We start from the raw sequence: 15,957 nt of genomic DNA, 5'->3' as shown, positions 1-15,957 counted from the left end.
ATACATACATACATACATACATACATACATACATACATACATACAAAAAAACTGCAGCTGCAAAGTCATGAACTCAACTACTCCTTCCCTGAGGTGGAGAAAATATTATGATGTACGAATCTCAGGTCCTTTGCCTTGGAGTCCATGGTCTTCACTTAGCTTGTGAAAGGGACATTTCAGTGAGGGAGGCAAGGCAGGTTTATCCACTTGTTTTATTTTTCGAGACAGGGTTTCTCTGTGTAGCCGTGGCTGTCCTGAACTGATCCTCTGCCTTCCAAGTGCTAGGATTAAAGGTGTATGCCACCACCCAGCTGTTGATCTACTTTTTTAAAGTTAAAAAAATGCAAAACGCTACAACAAACCTACATATAGATGTACTTTATAATACCCAGCATAAAATATACATATATATGTAGTTCATGATACATAGAACTATAATGCATTTCTCTGTTTACATGATGTACTTCAACTTTTTAGGCAGTAATATACTTGTCTTGGAACTCTGTAGACTAGGCTGGCCTTGAACTCAGAGATCCCTTTGAGCCTGCCTCCCAAGTACAGCGATTAAAGGTGTGCGCCATTATGCCTAGCCAGTAATACAATTTTTAAACTGATCTTTCTTTAAAATAATTCTAAAATTTTCCTTCTTTCTTTCTTTCTTTCTTTCTTTCTTTCTTTCTTTCTTTCTTTCTTTTTTGGTGTTAAGTAAATTGGAAATAGGACTGATTTAATAGAGATTAAATAGAGAGTTAAGATAAAATGTTCTTCAAGAGAAAGCTAACTCTTGTTTTTTGTTTTTTAATTTTCTTATTGGTGCTGAGGACACAACCCAGAGCCTTGTGCTTCCTAGTCAAGTACTCTACCTCGGAGCTAAATCCCCAAACCCTATTTTAAAATTTTTATTGTGTGTGTGGGGAAAACTATGAATGAACAGGCCATGTGTTTGTTGGTGTGTGAAGAGGCCAGAAGAGGGCATCAGATTCCTGAAACTTGGAGTTATCAGCAAATGTGTGCTCCCTAATATAAATGCTGGAACCAAGTCTGGGTCTTCTGGAAGAGCAGCAAATGTTTTTAACCACTGAGCCATCTCTCTAGCCCCTCAAAAAATTCTTTACATGGTCCTCTATGTCATAACACAGCTATACCGCTCCAGGTCCAAAGGACACAGAGACATCTGCATATCATTGGTCACTCCAACACCATGCACAAGTTAAATTAGGGAACTAACTTGAGTGTCCAACAGCAGATGATTGATTACAAATTTGGAATATATACAAAACAGATTTCTCTCAACCATAAAATGTGAAGGTATGGTAACCAAGAGATAGTTCAGTGGTTAAGAGCACTTACTGCTCTTGCAGAGGACACAAGTTTGATTATCAGCCCCTGAATCTGTGGTGACTCAAAATTCCCTGTTAACTCCAGCTTCAGGGTCTCCAACACTCTATTTTGGCCTTCATGGGCACCCATATACAAGTGGCATACATACTCTCACACATACAGATATAAATAAAAAAAAAAATAAACTTAAGGGAGCTGGAGAGATGGCTCAGAGGTTAAGAGCACTGACTGCTCTTCTAGAGGTCCTGAGTTCAATTCCCAGCAACCACATGGTGGCTCACAGCCATCTATAATGAGATCTGGCGCCCTCTCTGGCATGCAAGCATACATGGAAGGAATGTTGTATACATAATAAATAAATAAATCCTTAAAAAAAAATAAACTTAAAAAAATGGTATTTATTTGTAGGAAAGTTAATCCAACTAGAGATAGCCATGCTAAATGAATAGGCCAGTCATAGAAAATATAAACGTCAAACATTTTTGTCATTTCTGGTTTTTAGACTTCTTTTTAAAAAAACTTTTAATGTGTAGCCCAGGCTGACCTCGAACTCGTGATCCTCCTGCCTTTGCCTCCTTCAGCAACCACAACCTGCGGTTTTTAGACTTTTTCATAAACACTATCTATGGGACTGAGGAGACAACAAGAGGGGAGAGGATAAGGCAGAGAGAAGGAGAGCACAGGACAAGCGCGTGGTCAGCATAGAATATACACTTTTAGCTGATGGGGGAAAGGCTCCTGATAACCTGTGTGGGACTCACATGGTAGAAGAGACTGTCTCCCTCAAGTTGTCCTGACCTCCACACACAAGATGCAATAACATGCTCAATCAGATACACTAATATGTTAATGAAAACGCTCTTGTATAACATATTACTGTATGTAATGAGTACATGATTATTTTTAAATCCTTAAAAAAAAAAAAAGGTTTTACATGTCCCCTAAAACCAACTAAAAATCCTGGATTTAGCAAATGGGAGTGATTTTCTTTTTACTGAAAAAGATTCCTGACAAATTTTGATCACAGTAATGTCTAAAGACCACATACCTGCAGCATTAAATGTAGATTGGTCACTTTCTGTGCTGACCAACCAGAATTTTCATCTCCAACTTCAAACCAAGGTTTCATACGTTGAATATATGAGCCTTCTTTAAAAAAGTTTTGATTGGAATTGTTGTTTTTTAACAAGTTTTGAAGCAAAATCAAACAATCTTCTACTACTATACCTGGGGAAGAATGAAAAATGGCGGCATTAAGGCTAATGACATCTGAAGGAACTCAATCTAGTGTTCTAAAGTGTGCACATCCATGGTCAGTACGGTACAGCAGCAGCCTGTTCTGACCCCGGCCTTCTGCCTGTCTCTGTCTGTGTGTTTTCTCAGCCCATAGCAACTTCTTGTCTGTCCAACCCACTACAGAAGCCATCTACCATATTCACACACAAGCTTAAATACCAAGTGCTCAGTACTGATGGGCAAGACTCAAACTAGGTTAGACCGTCACACACAACCTTCTAGAAGCTTGTTCTTTCCACTACATTATAATCCATGAACATGGGAGTTTGCATTCCTGGCAAAGACAAGAAAAAGACTTCAGATATGTATTAAATATTAACCATTTATTGACTGACTCCATCCCACTTTATATGATCTCTGAGACCCATGTGACACGTGTCCCTGCCTCTCCCTGGTGTTTTCTTCATCTGGCTGCTCAGGCTACTTCTCATAGCTCCTTTTCCTACTTCTCTGCTTACAAATATCACTCTCGTGTGCAATTTCACCCACGCTATGGCCCCTGTTATTATCTCAGTGAAGACCTTCCCACTAACCTCTACCAAGTGTTAGAACAACCACGAGTTCCTGGTTCCTCTTTGAAGTACAGAGTGTTCAAGGTGCTCACTGTTCTAGGCCTTAGTACACGCACACCTTTGGTCCTGCTAGATAAATGTGCAGTGGAGTAAACGCACTTGCTGACAAGCCTGGTGACCTGAGTTCAACCCCCAGGACCCACGTGGTAGGAGAGGCACTCCTGCAAGCTGTCCTGATTCCCACACATGTGCTGTGGCACACAACGCACTAAATAAGTAGATGTGAAAAACAATCTAAGCGACTGCCTCTTAGAGCAGGCTTATAGTCAGAGAAGCAGGACAATCGGCACCTCCAGCTGCTCTCCTCTCGAGTTCTCTCACTGTCACCATCCATTAGTGTGAAGCAGTTACAAAGGATGCTCAAATGCCGGCAAAGTGCTGAAGATCACAGTTTACTCTTCACGCTAAAAAACTGAGTTTTGACAAATGTAGAATCTGAGAAGTTACCACTGCAGTACCAAACACAACAGTCTCATCACAAAAACTGCCCCATATCCCCTTTCCCCCATCCAAATCCCAGATGACTGCCTCTACAGCCTTTCCCAAAAAGCTGTAAATTGGAATCACTCAATAGCGTGCACTTAAGGTTCCCAACACCTTTCTGTAGCTTGACAACTTTTATTGCTGAGTAAGATTCAATTTTCTGAACCCATTAGCATTTATCCATTCACCCACTCAAGGACATCCTGATTACTTCCAAGTTTTAGAAATGGAAATAAAACCTTCTATGAACATCAAGTGTATGTTTTTGTGTGACTCTAAGTTTTAATGTAGTATGTATAAGTATGAAGCAGCATTACCATTAGATCACACGGCAAGATTGTGTTTAGCTTTGTAAGAAACTGTTATTGTCTTTCACATTGGTTGCACCCCTCTGAATTTCTATCAGCAATGCCTTTCTGTTTTCTCAAGAGTATCTAGCAGAATTAGAATTTTGGACTTTCATCACTGCAATTCTATTGCAATCGCCTAATGACATGATTGTGTTTATTTGTATGTAACTGCAAATTGCAATCTCTTCTTTAATGAAGAATCTGTTCAGATATTTTGACTGGTTTTAAATCCGCATTTCTTTTCACCATTATGTTTTTAAGTCCTCTTTCAGATACAAGTTTTAGTAATACTTTATCCCTGCCCATGCCGCTACTGAATTCGCTTAATAGAGTCTTTTGTAGAACACAACTTTGCAATTTTGTTTTGTTTTTATGGTTTTTCAAGACAGGATTTCTCTGTGTAGCAGCAGTCCTGGCTGTCCTGGAACTCACTCTGTAGAGGAGGCTGGGTTTGAACTCAGAGATGAGCCCGCCTCTGCCTCCCAAGTGCTAACATTAAAGACATGCAGCACTGTGCCTGACTTGCACCTTTTCAGGTTTTTAAAAAAGATTTATTTATTTATTAAGTATATAGTGTTTTGCCTGTATATACACCTGCATGTCAGAAGAGAGCACTAGATCTCATTGTAGCTGATTGTGAGCCACCATGTGGTTTTTGGAAACTGAACTCAGGACCTCTAGAAGAGCAGTCAATGCTCATAATCTCTGAACCATCTCTCCAGCCCCACACCTTTTCAGTTTTAATAAAGTCCCATTCATCAGTTTTTTTTCCTCTTAGAGATCATGCTTTTGGTACTGTATCAGGGTATGCTGCTTTGTTTTACCATGCTATCTGCAATGATTATTTGACGCATCACCCATGCCTGGCTCAATTAAAATATTTAAACTCAAAGGAAAGCAAATTTGGCTCCAGAATGTTCAATTTTGCTATTTTATGGTTCCCCTGAGACCTTCAAGTCTTCAACCAAATAATTTTCTCCCTTTTTAGAGATTTATTTTCTAACCTGTCTTCAGGACACACAGCTATAACCTTAGCACCTGGAGGCCAAGGCAAAATTACCAATAACTGAAGCGCAGTTTGAGTTGGTAAGATATGAGTAAGATACTGATTAGAAATGTTTGAGATCAAGCTTGCTCCTGTCATAAGTTCCCATACTGTAAAGAACAGTACTGTGCCTTGACCAGAGAGACTTCATTTTAAAGCAGCCTTTGACTCAATTTTGAGGCTGGAAGGCCACTCTGCACACAGGAGGACAGGTGAACAATACCCTCTTTCTAGCTCCACCCATAAGGCACAGCAGGAAGAGTCCCCATACATTTACTGGGGTGAATTGAGATGTATGGGGCGCATGGGCATATTAAGATCGTATTAGGAAAACAAAGTCCAAGAACTTGTTAGGCGCTAGTGAGCTGGATGGCTCAGTGTGTACTGTGCAAGCCTAGAGCCCGCATTTATCCCTTGATCCCACCTAAAGCTGCAAGAAGAGAAACTACTCCATAAAGTTGTTCTCTAACCTCCACACACAGATGCAGCCCTCCTCCACCACTACCTACTGTACCACACACAAATTTAAGATTTATTTATCATGTATGTTGTTCTGCCTGCACGTATGCCTGCATTGCAGGCCAGAGGAAAACACCAGATCTCATTACAGATGGTTGTGAGCTACCATGTAGTTGCTGGGAATTGACTCAAGACCTTTGGAAAAGCAGCCAGTGCTCTTAACCTGAGCCATCTCTTCAGCCCCATATACAAAAAATTTTTAAAGAAAGAACCCAAGAACTCATCAGACACACCAAACCAAGGGAAGAGTCCAACTCCCTCGTATGATTCCCCATAAAGCAGCAGACACTCAGCACTAGGACAGGGATAATCGCACTCATCTGTCATCTGACCATCCGGTATGTGCCTCAAAGATGAACAGACAGAGAACTTCCAACTATCCCAGGGGCTTCAAGTCTACTTGGTTCCCACTAATGTACCTGACAAACAAGCATTTGCTTGTTGTGTTGTCTGAAACCACTGTCCATTCATTTGCCCTTTTGTGCCTCTAGGGCTCTAGGGCCATCCCTTCACCTTGCTCCTCCAGCTCAACTGACCCTGCATTTCCACTCCAATATTAACACCAGCAGCTGCAACCTGTAGCATGAATAGTAAGAACCCAGAGACAGATACTCGGGTCCAACCTGAAGGTCAGAAAAGCAAAGCAGCCAGCCACTGGCTCTCACCTCTACCTCAGACCGAAATGGCGATCCTGCCTCCACAAATCCTCAGACTGAGACTGATCTGAGACCTGACTCTTCCTGTTTTATACTCTTCTCTAGTATTGGGATTAAAGGCATGCACCACCCTGCCCGGCCTCTATAGCTAGCTAGCATGGCTATGGGATTAAAGGTGTGTGCCACTGCTGCCTGGTCTGTAAGGCTGACCAGTGTGGCTGTTTTACTCTCTGATCTTTGGGCAAGCTTTATTTATTAAAATACAAATGAATTGTCACTACAGCAACTTCTCCAGTATTTTTGAGAAGCTCAGTTTGGTTCATTATCATACTCATACAGACTCCATGTTCTATCAGCTTCCCTGACTTCTAAAGATTCTTAACCCTGCTGTAGCCCCTTAGCTCAATGTAGTCCATATCTACACATATAATGATATACTTACTGAGGGATATATTCTTAGTTATTAAGATGTCAATAAAGAATCCGTGTTGGCAAAGTGGGAGTATCTGCAAGTTGCTGCTTCTGAAACCACGATGCCATGGGAGTTGACTGTTCCTCAAGGAATTCTGACACTGCAGAAGACGTGAATGTGCTCTTCTGTGTTTTGCACACAGTGCACTCACAACGCAGATAGACTCTTGTCTTTCTTCCCCACCTAGCTTAGATGTTCACAGAGCTACATTTCTTCTGTCTAAGCAATAACTTGCCGAGGGCTCCTGTCTCACTGACTGTCCAGGCCTGTGTCCCAGAAAGGCTGAAATCATGTAATCAAGCATATGTCCTGCTGTGAAACCATGGTGACCACCCCAAAAGAGTGAGTACCAAGCCGCCTTCACAGCCTCTCCCTCTTACCTCCGTCACTGTTTCCTTCCTCTGTAATAATGTCCAGTAGCCTCTCAAAAGCATTTTCAAAAGCAACGATCTTCTGGATTGCTCCGTTGCCCCTTGTTAGTGCCTGCAGCAGTAAGACACCCTAATGGGAAAGAAAGGTGGCGTTTGCTTGAGCATGAACCTTACTGGGCACCTAAAATTACTTTAAAATCACAGAATCCTATAATAAACAGGATTTTACAAGTCCAACTGCTTCACTCTCTATATATGCAGAAAGCTGTAGAGGGCAGAGACAGTTCAACAATCTGCTTCTCTGAAGGTCATAGATCACAGAGGGATGGGGCCTTGGTAACCATTCCTATCTAAGAGGTCTCTTTTTACCATATCTGGCAAAAACACAACGACTGCATACTTATCCATCACCATGTAGTTTCCATAAGCACAGAGTGATCATTCTCAGACTTACTCTTCTTAAAATAACAATACAAATGACCAAATATCATCACCACATTTTAACAAAACTTCTACAGAATTCAGGAATTCTTGCAAATACCTGGTCGCTAATTCTCACAGTTTGATTTTAAATCAACAGAAAAAGAAATGAAAATTCATGCCTCATGAATAGTATGCCCTGCACAAAGTTTACAGAAGGTACTTGTGGCGCGGCTTTTCCTCCCACAGCCTTTGTGCCCTCCTTTCCGACCTGGGGTGGGGAGAACGGCTGTCCTGCCACCATTGAGCCAGTAATCCAGGAATGCACTGTCAATTTTACAAGGACAGCCATGGTGTGGGCTTCAAGAAGCATGTCCATGGGCACTCAGAGAAATCCATAATTCGTCATGGAGGAGATGGGGCTCCAGGTGTGTGTATGGGGACTCCAGATGCGCACATGGGGACTCAAGATGTGTTTACTGATAAGAGCTCAACAAAGCTATCTGGGCCAAGAAAAGAGGAATATTCCACAGTATATAATGGTAACTTATGACACTGTTAACACAATTCAAAATCTACAGTCAATGTGGATAAGACCCCTTTGCTGCTGAATGTCAAATAGAGCTGTATAGCTGCACACAAAGGAAAGGTTAAGTTAAATAAGTCTTTGCCCTTTTATCTTTTTCCAGCTTATTAAGCTGCATAAGTTTATACCTTTTGTCACTTACCATTAAGAAAACCTTATGTTACTGCTTCTTACTCATTTCTGTCTATGGATATAGGTGTTTTGCCTGCCTTTTACTACTTGCATGCCTTATGGAGGCCATAGGACCCCTAGGAACTGGAATCACAGACAAATTATGAGCTGACATGTGGGTGCTGGGAACTGAATTCAGGTTCTCTGCAAGAGCAGTCACTATTCTGACTGCTGAGCCATCTCTCCAGCCCTATTTTTCGGTATTACACAGCAAGTACTTATGAGTTCGTAGGTGGCCACATGGTGAAAGAGACAATAAATATCTCATGGGAAAAAGCACAGCTTCTACTTCAGAGAAATTCTGTCTCGAAAAACCAAAAGGAAAGCTTAAACATATGGAAGTAGTAAATTTGAAGAGCAAATGGTTTGTCTAACTCTAAATACTCGCTAGGCAGAAGATAAGAAAACAATACAAGTTTAAAAGGTCTAAATGACTGACCATCATCCCATCTTTCCCAAACTAACTTTTCTTAACTTAAAAAGATTTCATTCACAAAGAGAGAAAGTAAGCATCATGTGGGCTCCCGCACCAAAATGAACTTACATCATTACGTATAATTTCTCTGGAATCTGCCAGTAAGTCCATAAGTCTGGAAACACCTAGAACACGGAACAGCCATGAGGAACATACAGGCAGACTAAAAACACAAACAGTGATTTAGATCACAATTTATTAAGGCATCACTTCACTCACTTCTAGAAAACGATCCTCATCTTCTTACTCAAAATTACACAGGCCAAGTCACTTACCCATGGGACTGACCAGGATAATCTGCTGCACAGGGGGCCCTAGTTGCTTTAAAAGAGAAGTCAGGAGTCTCACGCCAGGCCAGCGGACATGAAAATCAAACTCCTGCAATGGAAGAATGCCAGCTGTTTAACAATTGTAATCCCTATTTTCAAGAAAAACATTATTTTCAACTAATAATGCAATGAGAAGCTACAAGTAAAAAACAGAATTTCAGTAAACTTTACAAATGAATTTTAAGAAATAAAAAGCAGTAAGAGTTAGTGTTAATTGATTAAATCAACTAAAATGTTAATGATAAAATACTTTGTAAAACTAGAAATAAGATGCATATTATTTTAGTAAATTACATATTTCCTATAGCATGCACAAGGATCTCTCACATGCATTCAAAAAACATGATACAACAAACTTTACTCCTTTGAAAGTATGTACATATTACATCCTCAGTAACATCCACAAAGCCAACAAAAGCAGCTTATTAACATGACAGGTCAATGTTCCCTATTTACCTCCAACAAAGATAACAGGAGAGTGACATTTTCTGGCTGCTTAATGAAAATTTCTGTAAACTGGCTTCCCAAATCCTCACTCTGTTTTGTAGAATTTTCTTCTGTAATAGTCAAAGAACAAAGTAGTTCAACATGATGCTGTGTTAAAGTATCCTTCCACTGAAGAGTTAAACAAAAATGGTCATTTTTCTGGAATATAAACAATTCAACAGTATGGCTGGTATTAGTTATACAGTCATGAGTGAAAACTTTACTTGTGAACTCACTTTCAAGGCCAGTTAGATTTCATGTTTCCTCAAAGACACCAGGTTAGACTTTTATTAGGATAAGGGAATTGCTTAGGGTGGTAGAAATATTCTGTCTTGAATATGGTTCTACCATTTTTTTTTCCTTCAGTGCTGGGGTTTGGACCAGAACTTTGTTTATGGTGGCAAGCACTTAACCACAGTGCCACATCCCATCAAACACTACCGATTCTTTTGTCTAAACTTTCAAGACTATACAACTTCTAGAAGCAAATTTTATTTTACATAAATTATATCTCTAAATCAATAAATCTCAAAACAGTATTCATTGCTGATTTTTATTTGTTAGTGTAATTTAATTATAAAATTAAACCAATCATCTTCAGAGCATCCAGTATTGTTTTCATATAGAACCAAGAACAGCATTTAGCAATAAAAGCAGAATTTAACACTGAATTTCTTTACAATATTAAGTTCTAAAATGACTAACATTTTAAGGACCTAAGTGGTAGTGCATGCCTATAATCCCAGCACTTATGAGGCTGAGGCAGGATGATGGCCTTGAGTGTATCATAGCAACAGAATAAAACTAGAAAGAAAGTAAGTACTAGGAGTGGGATGCTGTGATAACGCCGGCCATAGGCTTTGTGCCTTGGACTGTTTTTGTTAGAGGATTGTGGAATACTTCGGAACTTTAGGTTGGAAAAATCATCCAACTCTTAATAAGCGTTCATTCTTGCGGGAGCCTTGAAAGAAACGAACGTTGAAAGAAATGCAAACAGTGAGGCCTGTGTGGTTTCAAAGACTCTTAAAACAGTTTGTGACATTTTGGATTAAGAATCAATAGGGGAAGAGATGCTCAGCAGCTAAGAGCACAGTTGCTGCTGCAGAGGACCTGGATTGGGTTCCCAGCACCCACATGGTGACTTATGACTATTCATAACTTCAGATCCCACGTTCCAGGGGATCCAAAGTCCTCTGCTCACCCCTGCGAGCATCAGGCAAAATATTCATTCAGATATAGTAAACATATCTCTTCCCAAAAGAGGAATCTGTGTGTACTGATCCATTGGGGCTGAAGAATCAGCTACGATTAAGAAGAGATCAGAACCACTGTGCTTCACTGAGGCAATGGGATGCTGGTCTGCCGGGGCTGAAAGGTCAGCTGTGATTGATAAGAGATCAGCTTCACTGAGGCGAAGTCCGCTTCACTGGGACAACAGGAAAGTCTTTCCTTAGGTCAGTGCTGGGAAGCTGTGGTCCAAGCCTGTATCTCAAGCTGACAGTAGAATGCAGCAAGGTCTCAGAGTCCCACCATGGTACTGGATTTGAAGGCATGAAAGATGAAAGACAGGAGTGGAGGATTGAGGGAAGGTGTCACAGAGAGCAGGTTAGGTCTGAAACTCAGTCCATTGTGGCTGGCACTGTGCCCTGAGCAGGTGGTCCCAGGCTGTATTTAAGAAGCTAAGAATGAGCAGGAGCCAGCAAGCAGGATTCATCCCTGGTTTCTGCTTCAACTTCCCACCCCGACTTCCTTCAGTGATAAACTGACTCAGAAGGGAAAGCCAAATAAGTCCTTTCCTGCCCTAAGTGCTTTTGATTGTGGTGTTGTTACAGCTACAAAATTAACATATACAAAAGCCTAAATCATTAAAAAAAAGTTGATAAAAATTGATCTAATCAATTCCAGTAGTCCTGAACTAGAAGCAACTGAATACCCTCTTAAAGTTGCATACTGGGGTTGTAGAGATGGTTCAGTGGTTAACATCACTGGCTGCTCTTCCAGAGGACCCAGGCTCAATTCCCAGCACTCACATGTTGGCTCATAACTGCCTGTAACTCCAGTTCTAGGAGATCCTATGCCCTCTTCTGGCCTTGATAGGCACCAGGCATGTAAGTGGTATACAGACAAGCATGCGGACAAAACACTCATAAAATAAATAAAAACAAACTAAATAAATAAATACACATAAAATAAATAAGAACAAACTAACTAACTAACTAACTAACTAACTAACTAACTAACTAACTAAGTAAACTAGTCAAAGAAGGGAAAAAGTACCGATTTCATGGACTCATCCTATAAAATATTTTTTTTGCTAATTTAAAAAGATGTATTTACTTTTTAACTTACATGCATGAGCATTCTGCCTGCATCTGCACCATGTGCGTGCTTGGTGCTTAAAACTATTTTAATGGATGACTGTGAACCACGATAAGGGCTGGGTCCTCCACAAAAGCAACAAATGCTCTTAACCCCTGAGCATCTATCTCTCCAGCCTGTGAGTTGCTTCATCAAATGCTGAAACATTTCTATGTAGGTAATTACAAACAATTAACCTATACTTTGAGCCTTGTGAGCTTTTCAAAATATAGAATAGTGGGGCATTGTAACATGCATATGCTGAAAGCAAGAGCCTAGAGACACATGTTCCTGACAAAAGAGTTGAACAGCTTCTCAGCGCTTATAATCCTGGTAGGAATTTTGTGGGGCCTCAGAGTGGAACAGGCTGGCCTTGAACTCAGAGATCCCCCTGCCTCTGCCGCCTGAGTGCTAGGATCAAAGGAGTGCACTACCACTGCCTTAAACACTCTTAAATATTCCAGGACCACTTGCCCAGAAGTGGCACCACCACAATGGCTGGGCCCTCCCACAACAATTACCAGAATCATATCAATCACCTGTGTTCTTGCCTACAGGCCAACCTTATGCAGCCATTTTCTAAATTAAGTTCATTCTTCCTAGATATGCCTAGGTTTGTATCAACTTGACAAAACTAACCAGGACAACCATCAACCTTTAAAAAAAAAAATCACAGCCCTAAGGCAGGACATCCAGGATTTATTTTTTAAAACATTTTATTTTAAATATTTTATTTATTTTTGTGTGCATTGATGTTTTGCCTGCATGTATGTCAATGAGAGGACACCAGATTCCCTGGAACTGGAATTACAGGCAGTTGTGAGCTGCCATGTGGTTGTTGGGAATTGAATGACGTCCTCTGGAAGAGCAGCCTGTGCTCTTAACCACAGAATCAGCTTTCTAGGTCCAAGATTTATTTATTTTTATTTTATATGTATGGGTGTTTTCCCTGCTTGAATGCTTGAGTACCAAATGCATGCAGTGCCTGCAGAGGCCAGAAGAGGGTATAAGATCCTCTGGGACAGGAGTTAAAGAAGGTCGGGAGCCACCATCTGAGAGTGCTGGGAAAAGGAGCCTAGGGCCCTGTGGAAGAGCAGCCAGGGTTTTTAACCACTGACCCATCTCTCTGACCTCAGCACTTCCAAACTTTAATGGATGCCTCAAACTAGCTAAGCAATAGTACACAAAGCTTTTAGTGGTAAATAAAATTGTTAAAACTATTAAGTTAATCATGTCTAAAAGTTGTAAATTAAAACTACAGCCATAAGAAATTTTATCTAGCTTGGCATGGTGGTACACACTTAATCCTGGCAATCTGAGAGGCAGAGGCAGGCAGATCTCTGTGAGTTGAAAGCCAGCCTGGTTTACACAGTAAGTTCCAGGTAAGCCAGAGCTATGTAGAAAAAGACCTTGTCTCAATAAGACAAAACAAAATTATATCTATTATACATACAGACAAAAGCATGAGACAAATCATCTTGTCACACGGGCATACTTATATCACAGATGATTTTATCTCTCTAATCTTAGTTTATATACTATGTGCAACACTTTCTCTAACCTGTAAAAATAGGTGATCCATTAATGTAAGTGGGAAAAATGTGATCTATTGTTAAAGCAAAGATAAACCTAAAACAGAAGAGTAAAGTCAAAGACTAGATCTTAAGTCCATATGTGTGTATATATACATACCCCACATATCCTACCACTTTCCAGATCTATTTATGCAATTAGCTTTTAACTAAACACACAGATATGTTCTTAAAATGTATTTATAGGGGTATGTTTTCCAGAAGTGTAAACTGTTTGAAAAGTACTGTGGGACCTTTTAATGGAACTCCATTCCAAGTTCACAATCTATACTCTAGAGAGAAAAACTGCCGTTTAAAAGGAGGTGATCTAAAGTAGAGCACGGTGGCATATGCCTGTAATTTCAGCACTCAGAAACAGAGACAGGAGGATCACTGCAAGTTCTAAGTCAGGCTGACATACAAAATGAGTTCCAGGACAGCAAGGACCACATTACAAAACCCTATCTCAAAAATCCAAAACCCCCGACTCCAGTCCCCTGAAAAAAGAGAAGAAAATGAGATATTCTAACTAAAGTAGACCTAAGTAACAAAGCTAGAACATCAGGTAATCTTTTACAAATGTGGCCTGACAGTTAAGCAGGTATGCCTATTTTTAAATGCTTATCTGAATTTTCTATCAACCAATTATGTAAATTACACAGTTCTAAGTTCTAGTTAGAATGTAAAATTGGCCACACTTTATTCAACTGAAAAATCCATGGAGTATTTAAAAACAAGAAAGAACAGTGAGAGAGAAGACACTGTCTGTCAGCCATGTCATAGTGTATGAGGACAACGGCCAGTCTTTGGTTTGGTTAATCTGAGGAAAGAGAAACAACACCTACCTTGAGGCTGCTATGAGGCTTAAGTAAGACACTGACATGAAAGGACTCTGTGCACTTTAAAGCTCTACACAAATATGAGAAAACAACAGTAGAAACAACAACTCCTGATCTGTACCATTCCAAAGAAACAGTCAGACAAGAGTCACGGCAGTGTTCCGTGATTCTCTGATTTCAAGAAACAGACTTAAATGCCATAAAAAGTAGAAATAGCATTTTAGTATGTTAGTTTTCTGTTAGGTATTGGTAACTGTTATTTTAAATCTAGTTTAGATAATATTTCATTCATTCTAAAATATTTAGGAATATTAGTTAAACAAAATAAGAAAATTATTTTAATTACAAAGAAAAAAATTATGGTTAAAAGTTACTGGAAGTCAAACAGATCACAGAGGGTAAGTATCAGTGAACTCTAGAAACCGATGTAGAAGGTCAGTACCCGGAGCACAGCTGTGCACTGGCACTTTAAAGGGACAACATCAATACACATGTGTTCTCTGCACTGAGTGCTTTCCAGCTCACTCAGTTAAGTAGATATATATGCATCTATGTGTATACATATTCAAATAGTGCTTATAAATAATTTGCTTTCCAGAAAGCGTATACAAAACAAATTTAAATAAAATGGATCTGGGGGAAATTTTTGATTTTATTAAAAGAAATACTAGAATTGTTTCATGGTATGGACAGAAGATTATTAAATATTCCTGTTTAATAACAGATCTGACACACGCAAACCAATGTCAGAGTTTTTAGAAGCCAGAAGAAACAGCATTTGACAGTGTCCTTTTATATTACCAGGTCTTAAGTCTAAAGCATCATGCATATGAAAATGCAAACCTTTACCTTCAACATCATCTGAAAAGGTAGATAAAAATAAATAAATAAGAAGCAGGTGACAAGGAAAGCTATTCACATCTATCTGTATAAACACAGGAGCAGATTAAGGAAGCAGTGTAGTTCTTGGAAAATGAGATTCCATCATTTAAGGCAAACAGCTGGGGAGCATCCAAGACACATGGAATATACTATATTTTTAGGGCTATGAGACAGATTTATCACTAACGGGTTATAAAATATTCCCAAAATAAAGAGCTCTAAATAGTTCGTAGGTCATTGCAGAGTTACCTTGCAGTGAAGCATTAAAGAGAAGGCACTGAGAACACAACTCAAGAACACACTTCTTAATATCTAGTTTAAAAATTTTTAAACTTACTCACTTAACTGAAGAAAAAGTCCCTAAAAAAATTACTGCTACCATTTATCCAAAGTTGTTTTCCTATTTTATCATAGACTTTTGAATGATGAATTAAAAATAAATAGCACAGAAGCAGGCACTGTGGCACCTGCCTAAAATCCTAGCATCCAGGAAGCCGGTATACAAAGACTAGGTATGCAGGGCCAGCTTGAGCTATGCGTTGAGTTCATGCCTCAATAAAACAGTGAGAATGTCTCAAAAAATGCAAGTAAGTAAAACATAGTAATCCTAAATACACACAAGAAAAAACCACCTCCCATACTGAATATCTAAGAAATGGAGGGGTTTTAAGCCATTTTTTAACAAGTGTGCTGAGTGGCTGGGCATGGTTTGGCATGCCTTTAATCCCAGCATGT

General features: G+C 39.7%; 1 protein-coding gene across 2 annotated transcripts in view; it reads right to left on the bottom strand.

Moving 5' to 3' along the window:
• Positions 1 to 15,957, bottom strand: part of Uso1 (USO1 vesicle transport factor) — a 64,904-nt gene that overhangs the window by 30,382 nt on the left and 18,565 nt on the right. The window contains exons 5-10 of one of the 2 annotated variants that reach the window (XM_013350904.2): positions 15,190 to 15,201; positions 9,543 to 9,643; positions 9,033 to 9,135; positions 8,827 to 8,882; positions 7,115 to 7,235; positions 2,390 to 2,568 (exon numbers count right to left, since the gene is read on the bottom strand). In XM_013350904.2, coding sequence (XP_013206358.1) covers positions 2,390 to 2,568; positions 7,115 to 7,235; positions 8,827 to 8,882; positions 9,033 to 9,135; positions 9,543 to 9,643; positions 15,190 to 15,201 — 572 coding nt within the window. The remainder of the gene's footprint in view (positions 1 to 2,389; positions 2,569 to 7,114; positions 7,236 to 8,826; positions 8,883 to 9,032; positions 9,136 to 9,542; positions 9,644 to 15,189; positions 15,202 to 15,957) is intronic. The other variant, XM_005359497.2, reaches the window with a different exon arrangement.

This window comes from Microtus ochrogaster, linkage group LG1, assembly GCF_000317375.1.
Source record: "Microtus ochrogaster isolate Prairie Vole_2 linkage group LG1, MicOch1.0, whole genome shotgun sequence".
Taxonomy (NCBI): Eukaryota; Metazoa; Chordata; class Mammalia; order Rodentia; family Cricetidae; genus Microtus; species Microtus ochrogaster.
This window is presented reverse-complemented; position numbering and strand designations above follow the sequence as displayed.